Below are 21,847 nucleotides of genomic sequence, written 5' to 3' on the forward strand. Positions count from 1 at the left end.
TCTGCCCCACACACACACCAGCTCCGACCGGGAGGGAGGGGCGGTCCAGCTACCTAGAGCATCCCTTCTGGAGAGGGCATCGGCATTTCCATGGGCTGCACCTGATCTGTGGATGACAGGGAAAGCAAAGGGCTGTAAGGATAGGAACCAGCGGATGACCTGGGCGTTACTGTCCTCATTCGGTGACATACAAACAAGTGGTGCATGGTCCATTATGAGGGTGAAGTGCCGTCACAATAAGTAATACTTCAGCATTTACAGCGCCCACTTGATCACTAGATATTCTTTCGCCACAGTGAAATATCTTTGTTCCCGCAGCAACAGCTTCAAGCTAATGTACATGACTGGGTGTTCCTCACCTTCTTGTAGCTATGACAGGACGGCACCCACCCCTGTTTCGGACACATCTGGCTGTACCACCAGTGGTTTGGAGAAGTCGAGGGTCACCAGCACGGGTCCAGAACAGAGTGCTCCCTTTAGGTCCTGGAAGACTTTCTCCATCTCCTCGGTCCACGTCACTTGAGCGGGCAGATGGCTCCTGGACAGATCTGTAAGGGAGCTGGCTAGGGAGGCAAAGTGGGGAATAAATCTCTGGTAATAACTTGTCAATCCCACAAACGTGCGTAGCTGCTTCTTGGTGAGGGGGCGAGGCCAGTCCCGAATCGCCTCCGCTTTCCTCACCTGGGGTTTGACACGTCCCCTCGCGATCGTGTACCCAGGATACTCAGCCTCCCGTAGGCCGAGCATACAATTCTTTGGGTTTGCTGTTAGCCCCGCCTCCCGTAAGGCCTGCAGTACCACACTCACCTGCTTTAGATGTGTCTCCCACTCGCTCCCATGGATCACACTATCGTCGATGTATGCCACCGCATACTCCCGATGGGGTCGGAGAACCCGGTCCATCATACTCTGGAAGGTGGCCAGGGCCCCGTGCAGCCCAAAGGACAGCTTCTTGTAATGGAACAGCCTGCCAGGGGTGGCAAAAGCAGTTTTCTCCCGTGTCACGGGAGTTAAGGGCACCTGCCAATAACCCTTCGTCAGGTTGAGTGTGCTGATAAATCGGGCGGTCCCTAGCCATTCCATTAATTCAGCAACTCAAGGCATGGGGTAGGTGTCGAACTTTAAGATTTCATTTACCTTTCTAAAAATAATTACAGAAGCGAATGGTGCCGTCTGGTTTCGGCACCAACACTATGGGGCTGCACCACTCGCTATGCGACTCTTCGATTATATCAACTTTCAACATAGTTTTTTCCTCGGTCCTGACAGCCTCTCTCGTTGCTTCCGGTATGCGGTAAGGTCTCAACTTCACCTTTTTCCCGGGTTCGGTGATGATGTTGTGTCAGATCGGTGTGTCCTGGTTCACTGGAGAACACATCCTGGTTTTGGCAAACCAACTCCCTCAGCTCCTGCTTCTGTGTTTGGCTCAGCTGGTCCCCCAGTGGCACCTCTGCCGGCTTGGTCTCTGTGGTAACCTTCTTCGGGGAAATAGAGTAGAGTGCATTTCTTTAGCAAATTCACATGGTAAATCTGGGTTAAATGCCTAAGTCCCGGCTATCTGACCCTATAGTTAACTTCACCCTCGTTCTCAATGACTTCATATGGGAACAACACTTTGTCTTCTGGCTGGAAGTCCCTTCGTTGTGCCCCTCTGTTGTACACCCACGCTTGGGCCTCTTGTATGTGTTCCCGTACCAAGGGCCACAGGGTTGCCATGCGGTCTATCAAGTCTTCCACGTGCTCCACCAAAAGCGTGCCTTGAGCCTGTCTAAGGTCTTTGACACCCATAGGTGAGCCCCAAGAAGGTGGGAGTGCGCCAACTGTAGGAGAGGTGGTACAACGGGACGGGGTACCAACAACAACTCCATACATTCGTCATTCTTCTTCACGACCTGACATAGCAACTTTTTCTTTATAGAAAAATGGGACATCGCCTCGTTGCGGCAGGAAGTCCATATAAGGCTCGGGGGTATACACACACACACACACACACACACAGTGGGGAGAACAAGTTTTATTTATTTATTTTTATTTCACCTTTATTTAACCAGGTAGGCTAGTTGAGAACAAGTTCTCATTTACAACTGCGACCCGGCCATGATAAAGCATAGCAGTGTGAACAGACAACACAGAGTTACACATGGAGTAAACAATTAACAAGTCAATAACACAGTAGAAAAAAAAGAGAGTCTATATACATTGTGTGCAAAAGGCATGAGGAGGTAGGCGAATAATTACAATTTTGCAGATTAACACTGGAGTGATAAATGATCAGATGGTCATGTACAGGTAGAGATATTGGAACTGGAACGAAAGGCGGCCAAATGAGGTGTTGGCTATAGGGATGATCAGTGAGATACACCTGCTGGAGCGCGTGCTACGGGTGGGTGTTGCCATCGTGACCAGTGAACTGAGATAAGGCGGAACTTTACCAAGCATGGACTTGTAGATGACCTGGAGCCAGTGGGTCTGGCGACGAATATGTAGCAAGGGCCAGCCGACTAGAACATACAGGTCGCAGTGGTGGGTGGCATAAGGTGCTTTAGTAACAAAACGGATGGCACTGTGATAAACTGCATCCAGTTTGCTGAGTAGAGTATTGGAAGATATTTTGTAGATGACATCGCCAAAGTCGAGGATCGGTAGGATAGTCAGTTTTACTAGGGTAAGTTTGGCGGCGTGAGTGAAGGAGGCTTTGTTGCGGAATAGAAAGCCGACTCTAGATTTGATTTTAGATTGGAGATGTTTGATATGAGTCTGGAAGGAGAGTTTACAGTCTAGCCAGACACCTAGGTACTTATAAATGTCTACATATTCTAGGTCGGAACCATCCAGGGTGGTGATGCTAGTTGGGCGTGCGGGTGCAGGCAGCGAACGGTTGAAAAGCATGCATTTGGTTTTACTAGCGTTTAAGAGCAGTTGGAGGCCACGGAAAGAGTGTTGTATCACGTTGAAGCTCGTTTGGAGGTTAGATAGCACAGTGTCCAAGGAAGGGCCGGAAGTATACAGAATGGTGTCGTCTGCGTAGAGGTGGATCAGGGAATCGCCCGCAGCAAGAGCAACATCATTGATATATACAGAGAAAAGTTGGCCGAGGTTGGAGTAGCCAGGAGGAAGGCATGGCCAGCCGTTGAGAAATGCTTGAAGTTTTCGATTATCATGGATTTATCGGTGGTGACCGTGTTACCTAGCCTCAGTGCAGTGGGCAGCTGGGAGGAGGTGCTCTTGTTCTCCATGGACTTTACAGTGTCCCAGAACGATTTGGAGTTAGTGCTACAGGATGCAAATTTCTGCCTGAAGAAGCTGGTCTTGGCTTTCCTGACTGACTGCGTGTATTGGTTCCTGACTTCCCTGAACAGTTGCATATCGCGGGGACTATTCGATGCCATTGCAGTCCGCCACAGGATGTTTTTGTGCTGGTCGAGGGCAGTCAGGTCTGGAGTGAAGCAAGGGCTATATCTGTTCTTAGTTCTGCATTTTTTGAACGGAGCATGCTTATCTAAAATGGTGAGGAAGTTACTTATAAAGAATGACCAGGCATCCTCAACTGACGGGATGAGGTCAATATCCTTCCAGGATACCCGGGCCAGGTCGATTAGAAAGGCCTGCTCGCAGAAGTGTTTTAGGGAGCGTTTGACAGTGATGAGGGGTGGTCGTTTGACTGCGGAACCGTAGCGGATACAGGCAATGAGGCAGTGATCGCTGAGATCCTGGTTGAAGACAGCGGAGGTGTATTTGGAGGGCCAGTTGGTCAGGATGACGTCTATGAGGGTGCCCTTGTTTACAGATTTAGGGTTGTACCTGGTGGGTTCCTTGATGATTTGTGTGAGATTGAGGGCATCTAGCTTAGATTGTAGGACTGACGGGGTGTTAAGTATTTAATACACCGCCGATTTTGCAGGTTTTCCTACTTACAAAGCATGTAGAGGTCTGTCATAGGTAACCTTCAAATGTGAGAGATGGAATCTAAAACAAAAATCTAGAAAATCACATTGTAGGATTTTTAAGTAATTAATTTGCATTTTATTGCATGACATAAGTATTTGATACATCAGAAAAGCAGAAAAACATAATATTTGGTACAGAAACCTTTGTTTGCAATTACAGAGATCATACGTTTCCTGTAGTTCTTGACCAGGTTTGCACACACTGCAGCAGGGATTTTGGCCCACTCCTCCATACAGACCTTCTCCAGATCCTTCAGGTTTCGGGGCTGTCACTGGGCAATACGGACTTTCAGCTCCCTCCAAAGATTTTCTATTGGGTTCAGGTCTGGAGACTGGCTAGGCCACTCCAGGACCTTGAGATGCTTCTTACGGAGCCACTCCTTAGTTGCCCTGGCTCTGTGTTTCGGGTCGTTGTCATGCTGGAAGACCCAGCCACGACCCATCTTCAATGCTCTTACTGAGGGAAGGAGGTTGTTGGCGAAGATCTCGCGATACATGGCCCCATCCATCCTCCCTTCAATGCGGTGCAGTCGTCCTGTCCTCTTTGCAGAAAAGCATCCCCAAAGAATGATGTTTCCACCTCCATGCTTCACGGTTGGGATGGTGTTCTTGGGGTTGTACTGATCCTTCTTCTTCCTCCAAACACAGCGAGTGGAGTTGAGACAAAAATAGAGCTTTTTGGTCTAATGACCTCCTCCCATTCCTCCTCTGGATCATCCAGATGGTCATTGGCAAACTTCAGACGGGCAGTGGACATGCGCTGGCTTGAGCAGGGGGACCTTGTGTACGCTGCAGGATTTTAATCCATGACGGCGTAGTGTGTTACTAATGGTTTTCTTTGAGACTGTGGTCCCAGCTCTCTTCAGGTCATTGACCAGGTCCTGCCGTGTAGTTCTGGGCTGATCCCTCACCTTCCTCATGATCATTGATGCCCCATGAGGTGAGATCTTGCATGGAGCCCCAGATCGAGGGTGATTGACCGTCATCTTGAACTTCTTCCATTTTCTAATAATTGCGCCAACAGTTGTTGCCTTCTCACCAAGCTGCTTGCCTATTGTCCTGTATCCCATCCCAGCCTTGTGCAGGTCTACAATTCTATCCCTGATGTCCTTACACAGCTCTCTGGTCTTGGCCATTGTGGAGAGGTTGGAGTCTGTTTGAGTGAGTGTGTGGACAGGTGTCTTTTATACAGGTAACGAGTTCAAACAGGTGCAGTTAATACAAGTAATGAGTGGAGAACAGGAGGGCTTCTTAAAGAAAAACTAACAGGTCTATGAGAGCCAGAATTCTTACTGGTTGGTAGGTGATCAAATACTTATGTCATGCAATCCGCTCACTGTCAACAGCATTTATTTTCAGCAAACTTAACATGTAAATATTTGTAGGAACATAACAAGGTTCAACAACTGAGACATAAACTGAACAAGTTCCACAGGCATGGGACTAACAGAAATGGAATAATGTGTCCCTGAACAAAGGGGGGGGGGGGTCAAAATCAAAAGTAAGTCAGTATCTGGTGTGGCCACCAGCTGCATTAAGTACTGCAGTGCATCTCCTCCTCGTGGACTCCACCAGATTTGCCAGTTCTTGCTGTGAGATGTTACTCTTCCACCAAGGCGCCTGCAAATTCCCAGACATTTCTGGGGGGAATGGACCTAGCTCTCACCCTCCGATCCAACAGGTCCCAGACGTGCTCAATGGGATTGAGATCCGGGCTCTTCACTGGCCATGGCAGAACACTGACATTCCGGTCTTGCAGGAAATCACGCACAGAACGAGCAGTATGGCTGGTGGCATTGTCATGCTGGAGGGTCATGTCAGGATGAGCCTGCAAGAAGGGTACCAGATGAGGGAGGAGGATGTCTTCCCTGTAATGCACAGCATTGATATTGCCTGCAATGACAACAAGGTCAGTCTGATGATGTTAAGACACACCACCCCAGACCATGATGGACCCTCCACCTCCAAATTGATCCCACTCCAGAGTACAGGCCTCGGTGTAACGCTCATTCCTTTGATGATATATGCATATCCGACCATCACCCCTGGTGAGACTCGTCAGACTCGTCAGTGAAGAGCACTTTTTGCCAGTCCTGTCTAGACCAGCGACGGTGGGCTTGTGCCCACAAGCAACGTTGTTGCCGGTGATGTCTGGTGAGGACCTGCCTTACAACAGGCCGAAATCCAGCCTCTCTCAGCCTATTGCGCACTAATGGAGGGATTGTGTGTTCCTGGTGTAACTCGGACAGTTTGTTGCCATCCTGTTCCTGTCCCACAGGTGTGATGTTCGAATGTACCGATCCTGTGCAGGTGTTGCACGTGGTCTGCCACTGTGAGGATGATCAGCTGTCTGCCCGTCTCCCTGTAGCTCTGTCTTGGGTGTTTCACAGTACGGACATTGCAATTTATTGCCCTGGCCACATCTGCAGTCCTCATGCCTCCTTGCAGCATGCCTAAGGCACATTCACGCAGATGAGCAGGGACCCTGGGCATCTTTTTTTTTTGTGTTTTTCAGAGTCAGTAGAAAGGCCTCTTTAGTGTCCTAAGTTTTCAAAACTGTGACCTTAATTGCCTACCATCTTTAAGCTGTTAGTGTCTTAACGGCCATTCCACAGGTGCATGTTCATTAATTGTTTATGGTTCACTGAACAAACATGGGAAACAGTGTTTAACCCCTTGACAATGAAGATCTGTGAAGTTATTTGGATTTTTATGAATTATCTTCGAAAGACAGGGCCCTGAAAAAGGGAAGTACATTTTTTGCTGAATTTATACATACATAATATTACACACACACACACACACACACACACATATTCAAAAGTTTGGGGTCACAGACATTTTTTGTCCATTAAAATAACATCAAATTGATCAGAGATACAGTGTAGACATTGTTAATGTTGTAAATGACTATTGTAGCTGGAAACAGCAGATTTTTTTATGGAATATCTACATAGGCATAGAGGCCCATTGTCAGCAAACATCACTCCTGTGCTCCAATGGCACGTTGTTTTAGATAATCCAAGTGTATTATTTTAAAAGGCTAATTGATCATTAGAAAACCCTTTTGCAATTATGTTAGCACAGCTGAAAACTGTTGAGTATCTGGAGCATCCGCATTTGTGGGTTCGATTACAGGCTCAAAATATCCAGAAACAAAGTACCTTCTGAAACTCGTCAGTCTCTTCTTGTTCTGAGAAATGAAGGCTGTTCCATGCGAGAAATTACCAAGAAACTGAAGATCTCGTACAACACTGTGCACTACTCACTTCACATAACAGTGCAAACTGGCTCTAACCAGAATAGAAAGAGGAGTGGGAGTCTCAGGCGCACAACGGAGCAAGAGGACAAGTACATTAGTGTGTCTAGTTTGAGAAACAGAAGCCTCAACTGGCAGCTTCATTAAATTGCACTGCCTCCAGTCCACTTACCGATATCTGAACAAGAGAGCCTAATCCAAATTGCAACAAGCGGTTCTGTGAAAATTGAATTTAAATTAGAAGCCACTGCCAGATTTCTGGATTGAGCTGCGCTCAGAGTATCCTGCCTTGGCAAATCTCGCTGTTAAGACACTGATGCCCTTTGCAACCACATACCCACAGTGGGGCAAAAAAAAGTATTTAGTCAGCCACTAATTGTGCAAGTTCTCCCACTTAAAAAGATGAGAGAGGCCTGTAATTTTCATCATAGGTACACTTCAACTATGACATACAAAATGAGAAAAAGAAATCCAGAAAATCACATTGTAGGATTTGTTATGAATTTATTTGCAAATGGTGGAAAATAAGTATTTGGTCAATAACAACAGTTTCTCAATACTTTGTTATATACCCTTTGTTGGCAATGTGCATCCTTTCAAGCACACCCTTCTCATTAACCTGTGGTGAGTTGACAATTTCCGATGAACAAATAAGGTTTTATATGTAAGATGGTTAATAAAAGAGCAAAAATGTTGATTATTTGTACATTATTATTTGTGCCCTTCCCACCAGCCGGATTGTGAAAAAAACTCACACTCATTCTTATGTTTAATAAATGTATCGTATAGTGCGTGTGTGGCAGGCTTACAATGATGGCAAAAAACAACATTTGAGAGTGCGCTGACCCTTGCACTAGAGGGGGTAGGCAGCTGGAGGTTGAATGTTTGAAGAGGTATGGGACTATAACAAATATGGGAACCACTGTTCTAGACGATTCGGTGCTTTGAACTTGCCCCAGTGCACAAAGCGAGGTCCATACAGAAATGGTTGGTGTGGAAGAATTTGACTGGCCTGCACAGAGCCCTGACATCAACCACATCAAAAACCTTTGGAATGAATTGGAACGCCAAGTTCCAGGCCTAATCACAAAACCTCACTAATGCTTGTGGCTGAATGGAAGCAAGTCCCCACCGCAATGTTCCAACATCTACTGGAAAGCCTTCCCCTAAAAGTGGAGGCTGTTATAGCAGCAAAGGCAGGGACCAACTCCATATTAATGGCCATGATTTTGGAATCAGATGTCAGACGAGCAGGTGTCCACATACTTTTGGTCATGACAGAGAGAGATTTTAATAACGAGTAGCCGATGCTTCTACTTCATTCCCAAGAGCCTGATGAACCCATTCGTATTCACAAACCACCTCCACTCTCTACATGAACAGGGCTGCCATGGTCTAGCTACTAGCTAATATCCACGCATTACTGACAGTGCGCTTCGAAGCCTGCCCATCGTGGCAGATCCTAAGCCTTTCCCCTGCACCACTACTGAGAGTGGCTTCTCACTCAATCATATTGGAGTCGTCAAGCTCAGAGATATCTGCATCTCACCTTTTTCTTTTTTTAAACAGCCAGAACTGCGAAGCCGCTCTCACGGAGACCTGCCTGATTAATCTCTGTCCTGAGGCAGTGTGTTATTAATTATGCCAAACTCAGGCTTGAAGAAGGTTATGTCTTTGCTCCTGGTTGTCAGTCTGCAGCCCTGCCAGTGATTAAAGAATGATCTGACAAACCTAATGAGAGACTCTTTATACCAGGCTCCACAAATCAGCCTCCTAACACACCTCCCAAACTGGTGGGAATGGAGATCATTATGAACACCCATAGACATCATGGTAAGGGCTTATTGGAAACATATATCTACCTTCACCATGATAAGTGATGCTGGAAAATGTTGGATCGATTTGGTCGGTGACTGCCCTGACATCGTAAAAATAAAACGTAGCGAGAAATCCAATTGCTATGTTAACGTCAACTGCGGCCCGATACATATTTTCTGATTTAGTCCTGACGTTTTGTTTTTCTCATTTTGCGCGGGGATTGTACATTAGATCTCGCACTTTCTCAGAAATGTCAACATTTCGTTTGCCACCTGCACAGACACTTTGTTTAACATACTGTGAGGCTAGCTGGGAGGAGAGAGGCTAAGCATCTTTCCCAGCTGCTCATCAAAGCCAATAAACATCTGAAGACCTAAGGTCATCTAGCATATGTCAAGAAGAGGCTCTTAATATACCCCATTTGGCGTGGTCGAACTAAGGCGTAACATATTCATAATTAATGCAAATGTAGCATTTAGCGAGAAAGGGCAACAGTGCTCCTGCAGCAGACTGTGACCAACACATTACCACAGCTTGTTGTTAGACTAGGAAGATAAATGAACCTGAACAAGATCTCAGCAAGATGAAAACAAATAGACAATGGTCACGCAGCAAATTACAATGTTCTCCCGGGAGAGGGACGATAATCCAAAACACGGCATTGTAATAAAAGATCAACGTGTTTATTTTCGTTGTGTCGAAGCATAATCCTACATGACATCTATTTTCTCTGCTAGAAATCAAACGTTTCATGAGTGTGAATCATCCCCAAAAAATCCACCAGTTTCACTTAAGGGCAGTGCTTATTCTCATGCTAACACTAAGCCCTTGTTATGTTGCCAAGCTGCAGCCTACTGCATAAGATACACAGATTTTAATTTGTGCCATTTCCATAGCATTGTAAAGGCTGGTTATGCTACTATTAGTCGGTAAGACAAATAAAGGGATTTGTGCACAACAAACCATCAAATCTCCTTAACTTCTTGTTAAACCTGTACTAATCCACACGACCTTAAACTTGGTATCCTTTGTAATACAATTGAGAGGCCCGTTTGAAGGGAGCTGAGGGTCACTGTGGAAAGGTTGTGTAACGAGTTAGCCTACTGTATGTGGCATTTCTCAACTTTTAGTCAGATGTAGCCTAGCGGTTTAGAGCGTTGGGCCAGTAACCAAAAGGTCGCTGGTTTGAATCCCCGAGCCAACTACGTGAAAAATATGTCAATGTGCCCTTGAGCAAGGCACTTAACCTCGATTGCTCCTGTAAATTGCTCTGGATAAGAGCATCTGCAAAATGACAAGATTTTTAAATGTAAGTAGACCAGAGGAGAATTATTGGCGTTTTCTTGGATGCTAGAGCAAGAGATCAAGTCACAGTTTTTCTCCCGAGCACACGACAGACTATAATTTTAGAGTGTAACTTAATAGCCCTGGTAAATCAGGAGGCAGGCTCATTGATACACACATAGGAGGATCATTTCGCTGCAGTCTTGGATAGCCTCTCACGTCACTGGCCAAAGACCACGGTAAAAAAAATAACATCCTAACACAGCGAGGTAAAACAAGGAGTTTTTCCTCCGAAACCTGTACTACTTCCTGCTCTCAATTGATTTGCTGGAATGAGGTTATTGTATTGCTGCCCAAGGCTACCGTTCTGCTGTTTTATGTCGCAAATGTCACTGGGCATTGATTCAACCTTACGTGGTTTACACAGCACACACCTAGATCACACAAGACAGTTTTAAAAGTCACATCACAATATAATACATAATAATTCACCAATGTTGTCTAACCTAGCTATAGCTGGGAAATGAGTACATACACTACCATTCAAAAGTTTGGGGTCACTTAGAAATGTCCTCATTTTTGAAAGAAAAGCACATTTTCTGCCCATTAAAATATACATCAAATTGATCAGAAATACAGTGTAAACATTGTTAATGTTGTAAATGAATATTGTAGCTGGAAACGGTCGATTTTTTTAAATGGAATATCTACATAGGCCCATAATCAGCAGCCATCACTCCTGTGTTCCAATGGCACGTTGTGTTAGCCTTTTGAAATAATAAACTTGGATTAGCTAACTGATCATTAGAAAACCCTTTTGCAATTATGTTAGCACAGCTGAAAACTGTTGTCCTGATTATAGAAGCAATAAAACTGGGCTTCCTTAGACTAGGTGAGTATCTGGAGCATCAGCATTTGTGGGTTCGATTACAGGCTCAAAATAGCCAGAAACAAAGTACCTTCTGAAACTCGTCAGTCTCTTCTTGTTCTGAGAAATGAAGGCTGTTCCATGCGAGAAATTACCAAGAAACTGAAGATCTCGTACAACACTGTGCACTACTCACTTCACATAACAGTGCAAACTGGCTCTAACCAGAATAGAAAGAGGAGTGGGAGTCTCAGGCGCACAACGGAGCAAGAGGACAAGTACATTAGTGTGTCTAGTTTGAGAAACAGAAGCCTCAACTGGCAGCTTCATTAAATAGCACTGCCTCCAGTCCACTTACCGATATCTGAACAAGAGAGCCTAATCCAAATTGCAACAAGCGGTTCTGTGAAAATTGAATTTAAATTAGAAGCCACTGCCAGATTTCTGGATTGAGCTGCGCTCAGAGTATCCTGCCTTGGCAAATCTCGCTGTTAAGGCACTGATGCCCTTTGCAACCACATACCCACAGTGGGGCAAAAAAAAGTATTTAGTCAGCCACTAATTGTGCAAGTTCTGTCCCATGGACAGAAACAAAGACCTTTCTTCTGAAACTCGTCAGTCTATTATTTTTTCTGAGAAATGAAGGCTATTCCATGCAAGAAATTGCCAACAAACTGAAGATCTAGTACAACGCTGTGTAATCCTCCCTTCACAGAACAGCGCAAACGGGCTCTAACCAGAATAGATAGAGGAGTGGGAGCACAACAGCGCAAGAGGACAAGTACACATTTATAAATTATCTTTGAAAGACAGGGTCCTGAAAAAGGGACGTTTCTTTTTTTTGCTGAGTTTAGATAGCTTTGTAGGTACAGTGCCATTTATTTTCATGATGTGAATTTATTAATTTCCTCACTTTGCTCAAACTTAATTGTCTGACCTCCTGTATACAGTAGACATTTGATCAACATTACAGCCCATTTGCTACAGTGATAACTTTTTTATTGAGTGACTGATTAAACTGTCAGTTATAATATGCAATGCTATTTCCCACAATTTAATGCTGATGCTATCTTAATTATTATCTATTAAATTCCATAATTACATTGTATGGAACCATAATTACTTACATATTTTCTTGTTGACAGGGAAACATTTTTGATGGATTTAAACTTTAATATTTTATTGTGTGGTAAATTGGCATCATAAAATGCAATAACATTTATGTACTTTTTTTAAATGGTAGAACTATTATTTCTCATGCACTTTTAAGCTACGCAGAACATTTTATTTGTAATATTTAAATTGTATTTATTACTCATTTAGTTCAAATGAATATCTTTAACAAGTTATGTGGAGAAGATACACAATGAAAACAGACACACATTGCATTCACATTGTTCCAGCAATGGTAGTTGTTGCCTTTATCCTTTCTGTTTGTGTATTGCTCATGCTTCAATGACCGACATCTTGGGAAAGCTGTTGCATTACCAGACCTTTAATAAAGGAGCACTGTGAATGTATTCTTTTCAGATCAACAATGTGGCCCTAAAGGTTTGTTTTCATTTTGGAGGACTGAGGAGGGTCAATGCAAGGGCAAAATCCAAGAGGAAGGGTAAAAGGTACCCTGATTGGCATAAGCGTAATCAAACAACCTCTTGTTTATGTGCATTTGTTTTGCTTCAGCTATGTATGCAATTTGCTGTGCAACCTCATCTGAAAGAATACTACACTGCACCTTTAAGCCTTTAGCCAATGACAAATGTGCATGAGTGTACAGAAAGCCTACCTCCAGCAACCACAGGGTAAAAAACGAAACTGTATCATTAGCTTCAAGCCTTTCTGCCAATGAAAAAGCATGCGTGGGTGTGTAGGTAACCTACCTCCAGATAGACCACCCAGGGCATAACCAAGGTGGCCACCAGCAGGTCAGCCACGGCCAGGCTGACGATCAGGTAATTGGTGGTGGACTGGAGGGCCTTCTCCCTGGACACGGCCATGCACACCAACACATTGCCAAAGACGATGACGAGGATGAGCAGCGTCAGGAGCATGGCATAGTAATTGTACGGGTGCTTCTGCCCACTCTCCGTGTCATTGAAGCTCCCATTCCCATTGTCCCAGAAACTCTCATTGTAGGCATACTGTGTGAGGACATCCATTAGCTGTGAGTGACGAAGGCCGAGAACGGGCCCTGAAATGGACACAAAGAAAAAGAGAGGTAATTAAAGCTAAATATGCAAATTATAAGAGCTGTGTGTGTGTGTGTGTGTGTGTAACATACATAAATTGGGGATTGCGCATTTACTTGATTGTCTTCATCTCTCACTACATGTGTGCATTTTTTTGTGCGTACGTGTGCGTGCATTCATGTCTGTGTGAATGCACGCATCTGTGTGTACGACAGTGTGCGCCGTACATGAGGAACTTTCTTTCGACTCAGCAGCCGAGAGGTTGGCTCTGGGATTCTATCCCCCTCTCTCTCGCTCTCTCTCTCCCCCTTCCTCACGTGCTCCTGCCTACCTGAAAGCATTGCACCGGGGACCCAGGCCTGTGCCTTTACCCTGCAGATGCCCTGTGCTGTCTGATCTCATTTATTTGCCCGCTCCAATTCTTTATTTATGAGAGATTGTTCTCACTGCTGTCCTGAAAGCTTGTGTTTGAACTGGTTGTCCTTGCAGTGCTCACTGGGGCAGTAACAGCATCCAGACGTATCCCTGCAGCGCATCATGTACACTTATTCCAAGATGAGAGATAGTCGCAACGGCTAGCTATCTCCCAATCGCATACACAGAGCTGAGGGTATGCTAGGAGGTTGAAGTCAGGGGGCTAATCCTGAAGGTCGTACAGATAAAACTAGTGGATTGTGTCAAGGTATAACCAGACATTCAGGCCCTATGGTCCACTAGGAGCTAAAATGAATAAGCCAAGCCAGATATGACCATTGATTGACAATACATGGATTTACAGATTTTTTTTTGTTTTGAAAACCATAGAGATGCAATATCATACGTTCTATTGAATTCTATTGCTGATAACCTTTATAAGAAACACAGTGTGTTTCTAGTAGTGTCTCCTCCCCGGCATCATTTGACATCAAATGACTCCATATTCACTCATAAGCTGACCGCATAATCTTGACCTACATCATCCATGAGCAGGTGACCTGCCATGAAGTGCTGACCTAGATGAACACTCAACGACCCCTGTCTAACCACAAGCATCCATACGCCCTGCATAGCCTGCTATGTCTTATTCCCATAGCAGCACAGATGACTGGAGCCTAGATAGAAGATGATGATTGGAATGTGTGTGTATATATATATGGAATACAAGTGTCTGAGTGTGGGAAAAACCTCCAGTAGATACCAGCTGTTCGGGGCAAATGCCAGATGGGCTGATCTTTAGCCCAGTGGGCCTGCAAAATGTTTATTTTATTGCCGAATTATCATTATTTGGCCAACAATGGGGCCTTGAGGAAAAAAATTGGACAGTGTGGGGCCTCAAGTAATAAAATGGTCCGGTGTGTTAGAAATGCTTGGGCTGATTTCTGGTCCCAGTCTGCCCTTGTCCTAGATAGTCATTATACTGCATATACCCATTTTACCTCTGTCTGGCTACCTACTGACATGCTTTCGGTAGGTAGTCATCATTTAGCCATTTACTAAGCAGGGTCATTGTACCTCTACTGTGCAGAGAAGAAAAATCCCTCCCTGGCCTGCATACAGTAGCAATTACAGACTCTTCCCTTTATCTTATTTATCTTCTTAGAGCAATTATTTCCTTCAAAATGGTTACATCACTAAGAATAATTACCACCCTTGCCCTCTAAAATGTGCATCTATTCCGGTTTGGAACCTTTCCCAGATAAAAAAAATATATATATGAGAAAATTGGAAAAAGTGAGAATTGATTGCATTAATAAAATAGTACAAGCTGTTCCAGATACAAAATGAATTCACTGTATCATCTTAGAAAATATTGGCTCCTCGATTTGAACAAAGACTGGGGAGTGTTTCCAGAGTAATAATGATCTAACATTTCTCAGGCTCCAACTCAAAGTACGACCTGCAACGAGGCTCTTTCAAGGTCCAAAAGAATATGGCTCACTAATTGTTTTTCGAATCCAAGAGGTGTTGGGTTTAGTGAATCAAATAACAGCTGGTCAGAAATGGCTGAGTAACTCTTTAAGCCTCCGAGGGGATGTTTGAACACGAGCAGCACTCCATCACTCTATAACTGTTTACGGAGGAGATTTGCAGGTCACATATTTTACAACTCGGGAAATTGTTAGTTTACACTTTGATGAATGCTGCAAACATTGGCGAAGAAAAATGCCCAGATGTTTACGATTTTACACTTCTTACGATTGATACTAAATGTTTTCGGTGAAGGCTTATTAATTCCAATACACTGAGAGCTAAGATTTAAATTGTGGCCATATCGTGATAGGACAACATAGGAATAAAAGGCGTTCACTTTTGATAGTATCCGACTAATGAAATATTTATGAATCGCCTGATGGATTCAAGAAGACAAACAATGTTCACACCAGCTGAACTGACTCATAGATTCCATAAACTGCAATGTAAGCATTGGAAACCAATAGCCTTTTAATAAACACTTAACTTTAGACATGCTATCAGAATATAACAGAAGCCAGGTACTAATTCTACTGATTCTAGCTAGTAGCTACTCAAATAAAGTAGTCTGGGAAGCTGTGGAGCATCTGCCTTCTGGAGGCATCAGAGAAGGGGGACGTTAAGCGAGCCTCTAATGACCTCATTAGGTTGTGGGGAAGCTCTTTCCTAACACCTAGCCACGCCTCTGCTGAGATTCTCTGCCTACTTTCCTACTCAGCTGTCTGCATAGGAGGCCCAGGTGAAGCTCATGCTTGTAGGTAAAGCCCTACCTGAAGCAGCTAGCAACAGAGAATGACAGAAAAAATCCATTGAATTCTGCCTTGAACCTGTTTGAGATGTTTGCCATGGGTTTGCGAATAACATAGGTCGTTTTTTGTTACTAAAGAATTCAATTTGTGTATGTAGTCACGCTGCTACAATAAAATGTCCCTTTTCTGAGATGGTTTTCCCTTTGATCAGTTGTGTCGCTTTTCCATGTGTTTTTTTCTATTGTCCCCGATGCAAGTTCAATAAATACCCAACATTCTATGGTAAATTCATTGCATCTTGTGACTTTGACATCAAAACTCACTCAACGGTCTTGCAATATTTGATGAAAAGCGCACTAACAATTGTGCTTGATGCCACAGTGTTCTCCAGAAGTCACACCAAAGACAAAAAAAAAACAGAACACAGCAAGTGTTTATTGCGCGGTCTGTACTGAAGCAGCAACATCATTTCAGCCATTTAGTTTCTTACTTGTTTCTGATTGAAAAGTTCTGTTATCGAAATCCCTAATTTGTGTAGGAAAAACATTCCCTATTCTCTCAACCGTTGCTCTCTTTATGTGAAACATGTAAACATCCATGCATGTAACCAATAGGGCCTGACCTATAGCCTATCACATCAATAAAACACGTGACAGAAAAAATGGATGCAGAGGACATGAAAAATAAACTCTAAAACGGGAAAATGTTGACTAGTTGCTCAGGAGGGAAAGGGGAAGATCTGTGGAAGACATTTGACTTAGTTGTGGAAACTATTGGAGATCAAGAGAAAGGAGGGTATAGGAGCAAGAGTTGAGTGAGTATCATGTGTGCCAAACAGTTGCTTTTAGGTTACAATATTATTACTTTTTCTGACCATTTGGAACAGTGTAATCACCAAATAAGTGTAGCAGAGAGTGTTCTAACAGGGGGGAAAATGATATATAAAAGCCTGTATTACATCACACATTCATGAATTGCTATTTATTTCATGTTAAGTCTAATTATACAAAGCTCCCCTTGTTATTGAATTGTAAAACTAAAAACGCTTGATTGCATTTCAAAGCATGAATGTCTCGTATGTTGTGTGATGGCATGAACAAATGATGGAATGATACAGTAGCCTATATATTGAAATATAGGCCTAAGTTACGGCATTAAGACTAAACAGGACACGCACTTAGGCCTACAGCTCGATGGTGGTTATACAAAGCTACTACACAAAGCTTACTAATGATTAGGACAATATTATTATTATATTAATGATGATCATAATAATAACAACAATAAGGTGATCAAGAAAAAGGAGGGTATAGGGGCGAGAGCTGCGTGCATATTATGTGTGACAAACAGGTGCTGTTAGATTACAATATAGTTTTTCTGTGTGTTTGGAACAGTGTAAACACTAAAATCAATAAGTACTAACAGTTTATAAAAATAAAAAAAAGTAAAGCCTTTATTGCAGTATAGCAAAGATTTTTAAAAACTGACGAATCGGTGAAATTTCTTGATCCAACATTTTGCAGTTGCATAAGGCTTGGTGCTCACGGAATTAGTAGGCTATTAAACAAACAAACACTCAGAGGCAACAGAAGCAAGATCTGTCTTATTTATGTAGATACAGTGCCTTGCGAAAGTATTCGGCCCCCTTGAACTTTGCGACCTTTTGCCACATTTTAGGCTTCAAACATAAAGATATAAAACTGTATTTTTTTGTGAAGAATCAACAACAAGTGGGAGACAATCATGAAGTGGAACGACATTTATTGGACATTTCAAACTTTTTTAACAAATCAAAAACTGAAAAATTGGGCGTGCAAAATTATTCAGCCCCCTTAAGTTAATACTTTGTAGCGCCACCTTTTGCTGCGATTACAGCTGTAAGTCGCTTGGGGTATGTCTCTATCAGTTTTACACATCATTTTTTCCCATTCCTCCTTGCAAAACAGCTTGAGCTCAGTGAGGTTGGATGGAGAGCATTTGTGAACAGCAGTTTTCAGTTCTTTCCACAGATTCTCGATTGGATTCAGGTCTGGACTTTGACTTGGCCATTCTAACACCTGGATATGTTTATTATTGAACCATTCCATTGTAGATTTTGCTTTATGTTTTGGATCATTGTCTTGTTGGAAGACAAATCTCCGTCCCAGTCTCAGGTCTTTTGCAGACTCCATCAGGTTTTCTTCCAGAATGGTCCTGTATTTGGCTCCATCCATCTTCCCATCAATTTTAACCATCTTCCCTGTCCCTGCTGAAGAAAAGCAGGCCCAAACCATGATGCTGCCACCACCATGTTTGACAGTGGGGATGGTGTGAGCTGTGTTGATTTTACGCCAAACATAACGTTTTGCATTGTTGCCAAAAAGTTCAATTTTGGTTTCATCTGACCAGAGCACCTTCTTCCACATGTTTGGTGTGTCTCCCAGGTGGCTTGTGGCAAACTTTAAACGACACTTTTTATGGATATCTTTAAGAAATGGCTTTCTTCTTGCCACTCTTACATAAAGGCCAGATTTGTGCAATATACGACTGATTGTTGTCCTATGGACAGAGTCTCCCACCTCAGCTGTAGATCTCCGCAGTTCATCCAGAGTGATCATGGGCCTCTTGGCTGCATCTCTGATCAGTCTTCTCCTTGTATGAGCTGAAAGTTTAGAGGGACGGCCAGGTCTTGGTAGATTTGCAGTGGTCTGATACTCCTTCCATTTCAATATTATCGCTTGCACAGTGCTCTTTGGGATGTTTAAAGCTTGGGAAATCTTTTTGTATCCAAATCCGGCTTTAAACTTCTTCACAACAGTATCTTGGACCTGCCTGGTGTGTTCCTTGTTCTTCATGATGCTCTCTGCGCTTTTAACTGACCTCTGAGACTATCACAGTGCAGGTGCATTTATACGGAGACTTGATTACACACAGGTGGATTGTATTTATCATCATTAGTCATTTAGGTCAACATTGGATCATTCAGAGATCCTCACTAAACTTCTGGAGAGAGTTTGCGGCACTGAAAGTAAAGGGGCTGAATAATTTTGCACGCCCAATTTTTCAGTTTTTGATTTGTTAAAAAAGTTTGAAATATCCAATAAATGTCGTTCCACTTCATGATTGTGTCCTACTTGTTGTTGATTCTTCACAAAAAAATACAGTTTTATATCTTTATGTTTGAAGCCTGAAATGTGGCAAAAGGTCGCAAAGTTCAAGGGGGCCAAATACTTTCGCAAGGCACTGTATATACAGTGGGGCAAAAAAGTATTTAATAAGCCACCAATTGTGCAAGTTCTCCCACTTAAAACGATGAGAGAGGCCTGTAATTTTCATCATAGGTACACTTCAACTATGACAGACAAAATGAGAAAAAAAAATCCAGAAAAATCACATTTTAGCATTTTTTATTAATTTATTTGCAAATTATGGTGGAAAATAAGTATTTGGTCACCTACAAACAAGCAAGATTTCTGGCTCTCACAGACCTGTAACTTCTTCTTTAATAAGAGGCTCCTCTGTCCTCCACACGTTACCTGTATTAATGGCACCTGTTTGAACTTGTTATCAGTATAAAAGACACCTGTCCACAACCTCAAACAGTCACACTCCAAACTCCACTATGGCCAAGACCAAAGAGCTATCAAAGGACACCAGAAACACAATTGTAGACCTGCACCAGGCTGGGAAGACTGAGTCTGCAATAGGTAAGCGGCTTGGTTTGAAGAAATCAACTGTGGGAGCAATTATTAGGAAATGGAAGACATACAAGACCACTGATAATCTCCCTCGATCTGGGGCTCCACGCAAGATCTCACCCCGTGGGGTCAAAATGATCACAAGAACGGTGAGCAAAAATCCCAGAACCACACGGGGGGACCTAGTGAATGACCTGCAGAGAGCTGGGACCAAAGTAACAAAGCCTACCATCAGTAACACACTACGCCGCCAGGGACTCAAATCCTGCAGTGCCCTGCTTAAGCCAGTACATGTCCAGGACCGTCTGAAGTTTGCTAGAGAGCATTTGGATAATCCAGAAGAAGATTGGGAGAATGTCATATGGTCAGATGAAACCAAAATATAACTTTTTGGTAAAAACTCAACTCGTTGTGTTTGGAGGACAAAGAATGCTGAGTTGCATCCAAAGAACACCATACCTACTGTGAAGCATGGGGGTGGGAACATCATGCTTTGGGGCTGTTTTTCTGCAAAGGTAACCAGGACGACTGATCCGTGTAAAAGAAAGAATGAGTGGGGCCATGTATCGTGAGATTTTGAGTGAAAACCTCCTTCCATCAGCAAGGGCATTGAAGATGAAACGTGGCTGTGTCTTTCAGCATGACAATGATCCCAAACACAGCGCCTGGGCAATGAAGGAGTGGCTTCGTAAGAAACATTTCAAGGTCCTGGAGTGGCCTAGCCAGTCTCCAGATCTCAACCCCATAGAAAATCTTTGGAGGGAGTTGAAAGTCCGTGTTGCCCAGCAACAGCCCCAAAACATCACTGCTCTAGAGGAGATCTGCATGGAGGAATGGGCCAAAATACCAGCAAGTGTGTGAAAACCTTGTGAAGACTTACAGAAAACGTTTGACCTCTGTCATTGCCAACAAAGGTTATATAACAAAGTATTGAGATAAACTTTTGTTATTGACCAAATACTTATTTTCCACCATAATTTGCAAATAAATTCATAAAAAATCCTACAATGTGATTTTCTGGATTTTTTTTTTCTCATTTTGTCTGTCATAGTTGAAGTGTACCTATGATGAATATTACAGGTCTCTCATCTTTTTAAGTGGGAGAACTTACACAATTGGTGGCTGACTAAATACGTTTTTGCCCCACTGTATATGGTTGATTTATAAAGCCAGGCACATTTAAAAGTTAGGCTATTGATTGTAGACCTCAATTTGGAGACAGGCTAAAGCAAGGGCCGTTTTCTTGTCTCTGCTGCTGCTGCTTCCGCCACATTGTTTTCATCCCAATATGTTGGTTAACTTTGCTGTTATGCACATAGCAACATAGGGAAATAAGCTAATTCTACTGCACACTGAAGATTGTCCGCGGTTCTGAAACAGCGACCATATCCAACGTGGGAGAAACCGCATTTGTCCTTAAATAACATTAGATTTTTTGCACCATTATTTTTTACATAATATAAGCATACAGTTTCAGTATCACGTCTTAGAGTGATGGACTGTTCCATCCCCGTGGCCTTCACAATGGATTAGTCCACTGAGACAGGCGCGAGTCAGACACGTGTCTTTTGCACAAAGAAAAAATTGTGACTGCTTCACAAAAAAAAAAAAATCTTAGTCGACCAACAGCCTATCGACCAAACAATTTACCAGTCTACTAAATGGAGTCAGCCCTACCCTGTATATAGTATGCTTACTTACTTATTGTGTTTTTCATGTTTCTTATTATCGCTCATGTGTTTTTTTTTCTAGTATTACATTGTTATTGATTATTGCATGGGTTTTGAGTGTGCAAGAAAGACATTTCACTGTACTTGTACAAGTGACATAAAAACTTGAAAATGTAAACTTGAAAATCTGTGCGTAAGACAGTTCAATCAGAGAGATCAAGGACTAAATTATGAAAAGGGGAGCCTATGGAGAGTATGAATCCCACACAGGAGCAATTACAGAGATATTATTCATTTAACAACACTAAACCCTTTAATGAATGCCTGTGATGTTGAGGTTATGGGCCAAGGTCTAAATGGGTACATGCCATTTCCAAATGTAATCTTTAATAAGAACATATTTGATTGGACCATTACTTGTATGTATCAAAGCCCA

At 43.1% G+C, this 21,847-nt stretch overlaps 1 protein-coding gene across 1 annotated transcript in view; it reads right to left on the reverse strand.

Annotated features, from left to right (window-relative positions):
- The window catches only part of d2r1 (dopamine D2 receptor 1), a 50,602-nt gene that overhangs the window by 19,858 nt on the left and 8,897 nt on the right, over positions 1–21,847 (reverse strand). The window contains 1 exon segment of the mRNA NM_001124371.2: positions 13,057–13,367. Within this exon segment, the coding sequence (NP_001117843.2) occupies positions 13,057–13,335 (279 nt within the window). The 5' untranslated portion in view covers positions 13,336–13,367.

Source organism: Oncorhynchus mykiss, chromosome 24 (genome assembly GCF_057628025.1).
Source record: "Oncorhynchus mykiss isolate SJ-2025 chromosome 24, ASM5762802v1, whole genome shotgun sequence".
Taxonomy (NCBI): domain Eukaryota; kingdom Metazoa; phylum Chordata; class Actinopteri; order Salmoniformes; family Salmonidae; genus Oncorhynchus; species Oncorhynchus mykiss.